Consider the following 12085-nt stretch of genomic DNA (forward strand, 5'->3'; position numbering starts at 1 on the left):
TCGACATTCATCCAAAAAACAATCCAGTAAATCTAAATATATATGTTTGCTGGTTTCACACCAGTGAATAAAAAGGAAATTCCATGATCGATGCTTTTTTTTCCAATGGGTCTCAATTTCCAACTTTCCTTCAACAAGTGGTTTCCCTAAGTGGGTCAGCTGATGGCTGCATTTAATCTCTGCGAAATGTGTGACTTTCTCTTGATTTTAGATTTTCCATAATATGAGAATGACAAATATATGTAATAATACTATAATTATGAAGGGCGTGCTTTTATATTTCTTGAAATAATTCATTGATTGTGCAAACTTTATTATATAATCACCGCAGGCTCTATTCAATCAGTGAGCGTGTAGTTTGGGAAGTGCATGTAAGATACAAAGGTTTTTAATTAAAACAAAAAACAAATATGCTCATTAGCCACCAAAATTACCGACATTTATTAACATTGTCGATTAACTACAAGGAAAAAACAAAAAGTCTAAATGAATTACGTATACAGGCTATGTAAACTATATATGTAATTTTTCACCCAGAATTTAATATATACATTTCTTTATTCATGGTTTGAAATCCTGCATGTACAAAACAGCTCAACACGAAAGCCTCAGTATGTGGTTTTACGCTCAATGACTGGATCTACCAACACGAGCACTTCCAATAACATTTTAGAGCAAGTAATTCTCTTATAACGTCTGACCAAATCAACTATGCAACACAAAAACCCGCCAAAGTGTATGCTCTACCATGTGAATGCCGTGTCCTTTTCCACAGAGAGACCGGGTGGTTTAAAGGGATATTCTTTGACCCTCAAAGCTCACCGTTCTGCCCTCACAGGGCCAGCTTCTCAGAAAGCAGAACAATATCAAAGTCTGGGACAATGTCAGGGTTACTCTTACTGGATATCTTTTTAATATTTATGCAGACATGAGAAAAAAAATGTAATAAACTAAAAAAAACAAGTGAATTAGGCATGAAACACAACAGGATATTGCGGAGAGATTATGTTGTCCTTTACGCCAGTGTGTCCCTCAGCACCGGACTGCCTTACACAACAGCCCTGGGCCGGCTTTAATTGGGAGTGAAGGGAGTGGAAAAAAAATATTTTGTGAAATGGCACTAGATAGAGGAAGAGACACAAAATCGCGTTTGAAACTTTTGAATTCTGAAAGATTTTTTTTTTTTTTTTTCGAGCGTGGAATTTTTGAAAATATTTGGCGGGTCCAGGCCGTGACGGGCTCACACAGGGGTCGGGGTACAAAATGTGTGCCGTGATAATGACTTTTCCCTGCCAAGTCGCGGCACGAAGCAAATGCTGTGCAGCTGTGAGAAGAAAGAGAGATACAGTATATGTATGTTTGGAGAGGGAGCGGGCGAAACGGGAGAGAGGAGTGTTATGGTTGGATGTGTGGAAAGCTCAGCTTCACGAGTGCTGAGTGGAATCTGCTGCTGGAAAGATAATAAGAGGGATTAGTTGGTTTTTCTAGAGCATTTGGTCCTTAAAGAGAATGTCTCATCTGTTTCCTCTATTTGAATTGCTGGAATTCTTGAATGCCTTTGTCTATTGCAAGAGCAAACCAAACACAACGGGCATTTGAGAAAGTGGCCAAAAAGGACAGACAACCAAAATAAGGACTTGAAATGGACACAACTGAAACACATGCACTGGCCTCCAGCTTTTTAGACGCACAAAGACACTGGGTTTGCTAGAATTATCGAGTGCTAACACTTAAACTGTTAACAAACACAAATGGAGGACCAATTACACACACACACACACAGAACATATTTATTTTCTTAAACTGTCCAAGTTTATCTGCTCAATTCCCAGATCAACATATGGTCAGTTACTGCTGATTAAACATGTTGATTCAAGCTTTTTAAAACATTTCTCTTCTCTATTTATCCTCCTTTGGAAAGGTTAGAGTATTCAAACTCAGCGTGCAGTACATGGAATTGTTGCATCCTTTTCTCTCCAAGTCCATTTGAAATAATATCCTCTTTTCACATACGTGTAACTCTGAGTGTGTGTGTGTGTGTGTGTGTGTGTGTATCATTATCAAGAATATAAATAAAATTTGGTGGTATCTTTTGGAGTAAAAAAAAAAAAGATCTTGAGATTAAACAGGTGCTTTTACAATATTGCAGACTCAGTTTTACAATAATTAGGATTTGGATGGCCTCCTGAATTTGAAGGGGACCACATCTGACAGAGGATTTGGGAGAAACTGTGAACTGAGCGAGGCAAGCAAATGTTACCAACTATCCCTCTGTGGCTCCCTTCTCCAGACTACTACATTTCTGCTCTTGTTTGGCTTGGATATGGAGCCAATTCACTTAATACTTGTGGGACAGCTAAACATTTAAAGCTCCCATTTAAAAGGATCAAGTGTAGGCATTGTTTGGTTATGTTAACCATATGTGTTGGCTTTTCATGATCTGAATCCCTTCTCGAAAAACAGAGTGCTCGTGAAAATAAACATGGCTTCGCCCTACACAAATTGTGGACTAATTGTGTATTTGGACTAAATCATTCTTAAGGTTGGAGGGCCTTTTCCATTTGCTAAGGGACTTGAGGGAGTGACAGCTTGACATTGATTAGTGTGATGGCATGCAGAATTGGAGCTTTACCTGTAAAGAATACAACCGCAAACCTATTTATACTGACAAGGTAATGCTACTCTTACGGCAGCTCTCTCCTTAGTAGGAAACCACTAAAGTACAGGAATTGCAATCATAAATGTTTCTCAACCCAAACGAAATTAAGGTGTGTGTGAGTGTGTGTGTGTGTGGACCGAGGTAAGTCCAGTGTCTCTTTTGTAAATAATAACTGTGTATTGTGATTGGAGTCAGATACTTAGATGATTAAAACAAACCAATAAATTAACATGTTACTAGGATTTTACGACACAACGCCGCTCGAATTTAATGGCACAGCTATTATTAAGAGCAACATTTATTTTTTGAAGGTGTTGAAAAAGACAGCTGATGACTAAATGTTTGTTAAGAAAAGCATTTGACTTCTGGTGAACATTTTTCGATCTGGTCGTTGTCGGGACAATCATTTTACAGGTTTATGATAACTTACCATACACTTGTTGGGTTTCTCCCCAGAGTGGACTCTCATGTGGATAAGCAGCTTGTAGCGGGCGTTGAAGGGCTTGTAGCGGCGAATGCAGCCTGCCCAGAAGCAGGTGAAGTCCTCACCTTTTCGCTGGTCAATGTGAACTTTTTCAATGTGCCTCACAAGCTCCTCCTGCTGTTCATACGCAGCACTGCAATCAATCCAGCGACAAACCTGCTTGTCAGCTTGTGCACCAACGTCTTCCCTTTCTGGGGCTGTATGGGACCCAGGAGGGCCTGCAGAGGATGGTTTGATTCCCAGAGAAGAGGACGGTGCACTTTGCTGGTTATGGCTATGCACCATGCCAACAGAACTCTGTCCCATATATTGGTGCAGGTGGTAGGGCGGTGGCATGGCAGGTCGCGGGGGTTGGTGAGGGTGATGAAGCAGCCCACTGCGACCGCTTAAGTGATGGTGATGATGATGATGATGATGATGATAGTGTTGCTGTAAGAGTTCATCTTCACTGGGAGAGAAATCATCCAGAGGCTCCTGCTTGAGAGCACCTCCTGAGCTTTGGCCCCTGTCCAGAAGAACCCCGGCTTCAGGCCCCGAATTTAACGTCCCAGGCATTAGTACTCCGCTCATCAGTAGGCCCAACCCATCTGAGCTTCCTCCTCCCTCTCCTACATGTCCAAGGAGTGTTCCTGCAGCCCCGCGCCCTTGCTGCATGGAGCCCCGCTCCTCGCACAGCCCGGGGCCCTGCTCTGGCTCCACTGATGAAACTGACGAGGAGGATGAGGAGGATGAGGAGGTTAGAGACAGGAGGCAGGTGGCTGGTGAGGATAGCTGACAGCTTTCCGGTAGCGTGACCTGCTGGGGGCTGCTGTTTGGCGGGGGTTTGTGAGGGGCTTCCCGGGAGCAGGAGATAGTTGGCGGGGATGTGGAGGAAGAGGAAGAGGAGGAAGAGAAGCCGGCGCTGCTAGTGTGGCTGGGTGAGAGGTTAGTTCGGAACCCGTTGACACAGGCAACCATCGACATCTGGGAGGAGGAGCAGATGATGGCGGTGATATTAATTTCCTCAGAAGCAGAGTTCGTCGCTGACGGGGACCCTGTCACAACTATGTTGTTAGTGCCGGCAGCGACGGTGGACTGCGAGACCAGGGACAGGCGACGTCTCTTCAGACTGCTAGTGTTGAGCAGTCGCGCTGAATGACGGGAGCTAGCCGGGGACAAAGCTGACGGGGAGGAGCCATCTTCATTATTAAACGGTTGCGGTGCATCACCTGACACAGCATTTCCCATGCCACTCACGGAGCATACGCTATTACCGTTGTTGCTAATGTGTGTGGTTCCGACCATGATGTCCCTCTGTACGCCCAAAAGTATGCCGTTCCTCGTGTTCTGAAAGCCACCTTGAGACGCGTTGCGTAGGTCGGGTCCCATGCTCGAAATTTTGTAACCCATTGAGTTCTCTTGTTTGATTGGGTACGGGAGAGAAGATGGAGCCCCGTTGGTGCTTCCACAGCTCAGGCCAGGTGAGGCCACTGGCAGAGACCTCTGGAAAGAGGACGAGGATCTGCAATGGGGAAAACCACAAAGAGAGGAATATGAGCGCTATTATCCCGGCGCCTGTTGACAGATGCAGGGTGGTTCATCCTTCCCACCGGCAGCAATGTTTAGCAAGCTAGTCAGTTACCCTAATCTTTCTCATGTTTTCCATAAAGTACATGTTGAGTGAGAGGAAAAATTTCATCTACTCATGCAGTGAAACATACAGAGAAAACCCTCATGCCGTCCAAGTGAATTTTATGATTTTGTGACATTAGTTGACATTGGCTGCCGCTCGCGATCCACAGTGTTTTATGAATAAATGAAACGGGATCTTCCGCTAATGACCGCTTATGAATGGGCATTTATGACTAAGAAAAGAAAGCGGGGGAAGGAAGGATGGCAACTGAGACCGAGAGGCCACTGGCTACTGTGTCCATCTGACAGGCTTTGATGACAAAAAAGGGGTTAAACCCAACCCAACATTGGGGATAAATAGGGAGTCACCTGTTTTGGTGGCATAATTGGGGCCCAAGACGGGTCATCATTTACAATACTGTGTATTATGGTGGGAATCTTTGCCTTGCTGAATGGGGAACCCTGGTCAGATTTCTCCATGCGTTGCTGTGATCTCCGACATAATCATTCCTGTCAGTTGGCTCATTATGGATTTTGTCCAAAGCCCCTGAGTGATGTGAGAAGAGCTCTCTTTTCTCTAGCTGTCTCATGAAGGATTCATCTTTGTCCCCCACCTTTCGCAGGGGTTGGGGTGGGGGTGGGGGTTAACGCCAGGGAAACGCTGAAGAAAGCCACCGGCAGTGTTTGTCATTGTACTTGTTGACAAAGACAACCCAGTCTATTCAGAGGCACCATTTCAGGTCTGGCTGTTGTGAAAATTTTGAGACAATATGATAGATGTGTACATTTTTCGAGAAGCACTTTCAGCCAGGTGAGGACAGGGGGAAGGAAAAGAGAAGAAAGTGCCATAGAGAATATCACTGGAAATTCTTTCTGTCTTGACCAACAGTAGTCAAATATTGCACAACAGAAGAACCGCATTACAGTACTTTAGACCCCTCCTGAGTATTTTATGGGAATGGATAAAGCTGCTCGGCTACATATGTGTGCATCTGGTCATGACAGCAGAGATAATGAGAAACACATTGTATCCCTTTATATTGTTAGTGATGCAATATGCAACAGGAAACATCCTAAAACTAGAACGGGAATAAAAGTATAACTGCACATAAAGCAAATGATAGTGATTGTGGTATTTTACCTGGTGTCGAGATGAGGGCCGTCCTGCAGAAGGAGGTCGGGCGCAGGTCTGTTGCTGTGGAGGCTCTGTTGGTAAAGCCCCCCTGTATGGCCCCCCACTGGCACTGGCAAGCTCTGCCCACATCGTATCATGCCCTCAGCGTCATCCAGTGCTGAGCTTACATCCTTCTCAGAGCAGTAGGCACTGTTTACTGCAAGCAGAGCAGGAAAACTGTCAGACTACTGCAAATGACCAGTGTGTGGCTGACACATTATTCAAGTGCGATATATTCACTAAAAAAATGCAATCCTTGATGCGAGTACCAAGCAATTCGCTGTTTTCTCATGACGGTCATCAATTTACAACACTTGTGTCACAAGTGTTGAAATGTTATTGGCAAATGAATCACCGCTGGCTGCCACAACTGCAACAACTGGTGATATATGGAAAGCTATTCACCAAAACCCAACTGGTGAAAGGAAAAATATTACCGGAGCAGTTTATTAGACAATAAACCAAATCAAATTAATATGTTCAGCAAGAAAACATAGCTGTTGGTGAAGAATTTGAACATTATGGAGTTTCTCAGCTGTTTATTATTTTATGCAGTCACTGTTTTTAATAATTTGTTAATCTGTCCATCTGGTGATAATTAATTCTGACTCAATACAGAATTGTTTGGGCACACATCGTTTGAAGGCAGGCTTTTCTCCAGTGAATTACAAAAAAGGTACATCCAGAGGACGAATAATTAAAAACACATTAATTTTCCTTAGTTAAAACAATGCCTCTACATAATCAGTTGGCAGGGGATCTTCATAAAACCAAATTTGTTTAAATGTGAAGCATGTGTTTCTTTCAGACACATTCAATACACATTTTGTTTCTCAAGTGCCTCTTGTTTTATATTTCAAAGCGGAGGTTTTGATTAGATATACAAGCCTTATAATTTGCTATAAATGTCAAAAGGCTGAAAGAAAAGACAAGATGAAAGTGAATAAATGAATGGACTGGTTTATGATGAGATATGTGCCAAATGTAAGCTGATATGCCCTCACACCTTTGAGTAGACTGACACACGTCCCCCTGTTCCAGTTCTCCTAACTCAATTTCTCAAATTCAATTTTGTCCTAATGATGTTATTCACACTGCGAGTCCACACTATGAGCTATTCTTCATAATGTCACCCAAATATACTCTGTGTTAGAATTCAAAATGATGGATTGAAAAAAAAGAAAAAAAAACCTGCATATTTTAACATCAAAAATGAAAAATAATAAATAAAACAAGACATTACAACATGACTAACTCATGGGGAGGGAGAAGAGACAGAAAGGCAGAATTTGTTTGGAAAATTAGGGAAAAGGTTAGAAGAATGAACAAAAGACAAAGGAAAACAAGAGAACTTTGTGAGCCATGTTATCCTCATTTTAGGACGTATCCCTTGATATATCCCTCCTCCAGTTGATGGAGTCTAAGTCTCCTCTGCTTTTGTCTAGTTGCGGGTCAAAGCGTAAACACAAAGAGGTAGAAAAAAAAAAGGCAATGCAAGAAACACAAACAGTCCGGGATCGTCAGGGGACGGCAGGAACAATGCTGGTTTCACTCAGAGCCGTTAACAGAAGGCAAGATGTCTTTTTGCTTGGGTCTGTTTTCAAGCAATACAAATTATTCTGTTTATCAAATTTTGGACCGCTCGGTCCTTTTTGTTTCACTATTTTTTTTTTTCAAAGCGTGTTGGCTGAGCGTCCCCGCTGGTTAGCATACACAACTGGGTTTGTGCATGAAACATTCAAGACCCTTATGTGATGCCAAGTGTTTCCCTGCCTCAAGTCAGGAGTAATTCAATAAGAATGGCCAAAGGAATGAGAATAAAAATGACTAACATTGTCAGAGGTCTCGTAATTAGACATTAACTGTCCATTTGCATGCACACAAACAACCAAATAAAAACACAGGGCACCGCATAACCTTGTTGTAAGGCTAAGCACTTGCCCTTTCTCACACAAACATCAGATGATTAATGTAAATTATGAGACAATGCTCTTTCAACGCTTCATGGATTCTTCCAAAATAAAGAGTAGATGTTTCCCAGGAAGATTCCACCATGTAAATGAGTTAAATGAGTTAATCCCAGAGACAAGAGCGTGATGGCCCCTGGGGACCTGTCTGCAAGATTGTTTTATGAAAACACAAGTCACTATCCACAGCAGTCTTTAATTTGCAAGTATTCTCTTCATCTGCTCTCCACAATAAAGAAAAGAAACACACACACACACACACACATACACACACACACACACACACACACACACACACACACACACACACACACACACACACACATATATATATATATATATCATAAAAGTTATATATATATATGTATATATACACACACACAGACAGACAGACAGACACACACAGACAGACACACACACACACATATATGTGTGTGTGTGTGTGTGTGTATACATATATATATATATATGCACTGCCTATATATCAAAACATACATATATATTTATATATATACACACACACATATATATATATGTATGTATGTTTTGATCATGCCTCTATATAGCTTTTGCAAAATTCTATGAGCCAAATATTTACTGTATTAGGTTTTCAACAAATATTGTCAAGTGCTCAAAGCTGACATCAAACATCTGGACAGATTTGTCACAGGGCTGAGCACTGAAAGGAACCTCAAAGTCTATTACATCTTGTGTAATATATGTTGGCTTACAGTTTTAGCATATTTATTTGAAGAATCATAGGTAGTAATGCCATTTCTTGCAACATATAATTTTTGGAAAAAGAGAATTTCAGACTGTTCTGCTTCAGCTTTTTTCTGTTTTTTTTTCACTCCCTTCTTATTTAAAGATGAAGGTCACTTCAACATTGGGTTTCTTTAGGGATGCTGATAAAATAATCTACCACTGTAGCACCGTGTCTTCTGTTTCAGTGGAATTTGAATGCCAGAAGGCACGATATGATACAGAAAGCACAAACAATGAAATATAATAGTGCTGTGGAGGAAAATATGTCATAACTTTTATGAGATGAAAAAGAGTTTTACAAAGAAGCCTTGCAAAATTGTTAGATTTAATATGCAATGGTCGTTAAAAATGTGTTTGTTTTCATGATTTCATTTTTCAAATGAACGTTTGTTGCTGAAATAATGGTGGCACCAAAAATCGTTTGAGCTAAAGTGTAACAAGTATCAGATGATAATAAGAAGGTTTCAAAAAATGTGCTGTTTCCCCAAAAGATAAAAAAGTGTAAAGGACACTTTAAACCTGGACATAGGACCATACAAGGAATATTATCATACAAAAGATCTCCCATTTAAAAGAAGAAGATTTGCAAGATTTTACTGAACGTGAAATGAGTTGTGTAATATCTGAAAATGAGGACAAAACTGAAAACACAGGCAAAAATAAAAATTGTAATAAGTCGTTCATTGATCATAATTCTGAAAGCAAATGTCCACAGATTGAAAAGCTTGGATTCAAGCTTTGATATGAACTGAATAAATGAGGAAAGGAAACAGCATGTCTGGCTCAGGAAGAGGCAGAAGAAACACAGAGAACCTTCGCACTTCTCCCAGTGGACCACAAACCCAATATTTGTCTAACTAGAGTGAATTGAAATGCGCATAATTTCCCATTTTTCTTTTGATGATTTATTGAAAATGCAGTTAATATTTGAGATGCATTTGGACGAGAACCTAACAGCGGAGTGGTTGTCACCAAGGGGTGTGCTTCTTGCAGGGCGTCGAGCGACTCATTGCGAAACGCATACATTTCCCAGAAGAACATTGTATGCCCTCAAACATTTACAGTAAGAGCTGCATCATACTGGGAAGCTCAAGTGAAGCTAAAAGTGTCTATCCAGAAGACCGGTTCGTTGGAAATTAATGTTAGAGTGTTAAATGAGTGCTAAAGGTCTTGATACCGTGGCTGCAGAAAGTTAGCGCTCCAGTGAGTCAGAGCTTTGCTACATTTACAGAATCCGTCATGCACTGCCTAGAGAAACAGGCTCTGCAACATATGGTGACTTGGATGGGACCCAGGAGTAAATTCAGTTTATATTGAATATGCCATGGTAATTCAGCGTTGAACATTTCATTGTGTTGTGAGCTTAGTTTAATCAGGAGGCTGAAGCCAGGGAGAGCAACAAGCAGTCACAAGCAAAGAGTTCTCGTGTGCGTGTGAACATGGGAGCAAAATGGCCACTATATACCTGTTGTATAGCGTTCATGGGTGGTCTGCTGTGTAAGAGGGCTATGTATTCAACACAATGACAACAATTTATGTCACAAATCTTTATAACTATAATTACTGATTAAAGCCCTTCTCTTTTCACTCACACATTTAGATTTCATCGCTCTTCATATTTGCATATAGCATCAGGTTTTATCGGTGTAGCTTTTCCACTGCATTGCAAGTCCCTGAAAGACACCTAAAAATCAATCATTCATTAATTATTTTCATTACTGAAGTATGTATTAGCAAAAAAGGAACTTAAGATTAATTTCTTTAAACAGCTGATAGCCTTGCCATCCATTTGACAGTCATGCTCTCAGCATGTGAGATTTAAGTATAAGTAAAAGAAGAGAAGAAGAAAGAGACAGGACAGTATCAGAAGCACTAGAGGCAACATTCAGCCCAGAGAGCACATACAGATGGACTGGCTCATCCTCTCTAACAGCCACTGATGTCAGCATTGCCAAATAAAGGCAGAGGCACATATAAGGAGTCTATTGTTAACCACCTATATCAAAAGCGCGTGCGCAAACACAGACAGACAGACAGACAGACAGACAGACAGACACACACACACACACATACACACACATACACATACGTCGATAAACAAGGACTGCAGGGCAAAAACTGCCCCCTTTATAATAGGGTGTGTAATAATACCGTAACATCTGAAGTGGTATCTTCCGTTCCATAAATGTCATCACATGGTATCTATTGCTCACTCTGCCTCCTCTCCTGTATAATTGAAGTAGCATGTGCAGCACTGCAAGCATCACTTCAGGATCAAACTGAGAAGCTGACTGACAATCGGAGATTACGGGAGCCAGTTTGAATGCTCCACTGCGCGTGAATACATAAACTAATGCTTGAAACAAGAGTGTAATTATAAAAGGATAAAGGAGGCTATCCGAGAACTTGTTTCGGGACATGCGTGATTATTTCTTTGGCCTGAGGTTTTGAGGGGGAAGCAAGGCTCCAATCACCCCCACAATACAGTATTCTGATGTCATCCATTTGTCATACTTTCTTCTTGTCAAAATCGTTTGGGAACACAATCCTACAAAGCCGTAAAACTCAGATGCATCATGGCTGTGAGTGGAAACTACCCTCTAAATCCTTCTGCCGGTGATTAATGCAGTCACTGTTACCATAGAGGTTGAAAAATCAGACAATAGAAAGGAACAATGAATGAATACAGACTTGATAGTGTTGATAATTAGAGCAGACTCTCTGCTTAATGGAAGTTTGCGGTCACATTTACAATGATTACATTGATTATTGCGCACGCTTCACATACTGGACGAATTTCACATCAGGGATCATAGTCAAGAAGGGTGCGCTGTAATAGTACACCTATTCAGGCCGCCTCGGGGGCTGATGATCAGAGTTATGTTCAAACCGAGCAGTGTTGTGCCTTGGCGAGAAACTCTCCCCTGACTTCAGTGACTAATAAATGACTAATAAAAACAAGCATACACATGTCTTCAATCTAGCAGAACTTAACCCCTCTGAAACAACATGGCTATTATCCCAAGATACGCAGTTATACCATACAAAGCATTCCCATCAATAAAGTTCTGAGAAGATCAAACCACATTATCACATAGCTGGAAGTTTTTCGTCGCTGAATTCCTTAATGAATCTGTCTGTGTTTCGCTTTTTCTCTTATGATCGTTTCTGCATTGACAACAGCTCCATCTGATCAGCAGATGGTCTGGACACCATTATTATGTGTAATTGGTGGTAATCTTGAGCGATTTTTTTTTTATTTCTGTGACACTTCATTTTCTATAATTCTCGCCTCTCCCTTTTAAGTCACCTAAGCGTTGCGTTAAGTGCCAGAGTAAGACTGCTTTTGCCGACGTTTAATGTGTTCAAGTCTTCAGAGACATGCGGGCCCCAATGAAAAGCAGATGTGCAGATGGATGGATGGT

The 12085-nt window shown here is 41.3% G+C and overlaps 1 protein-coding gene across 2 annotated transcripts in view; it reads right to left on the minus strand.

Moving 5' to 3' along the window:
- Positions 1–12085, minus strand: part of glis1b (GLIS family zinc finger 1b) — a 68847-nt gene that overhangs the window by 34773 nt on the left and 21989 nt on the right. For both annotated transcript variants that reach the window (XM_086161502.1, XM_086161503.1), the window contains 2 exons: positions 5896–6085; positions 3090–4644 (listed from right to left, as the gene is read on the minus strand). In XM_086161502.1, the coding sequence (XP_086017628.1) occupies positions 3090–4644; positions 5896–6085 (1745 nt within the window). The remainder of the gene's footprint in view (positions 1–3089; positions 4645–5895; positions 6086–12085) is intronic.

This window comes from Fistularia commersonii, chromosome 16, assembly GCF_037954325.1.
Source record: "Fistularia commersonii isolate RoL2024-O1a breed Wild chromosome 16, RoL_Fcom_v1.0, whole genome shotgun sequence".
Classification (NCBI taxonomy): domain Eukaryota; kingdom Metazoa; phylum Chordata; class Actinopteri; order Syngnathiformes; family Fistulariidae; genus Fistularia; species Fistularia commersonii.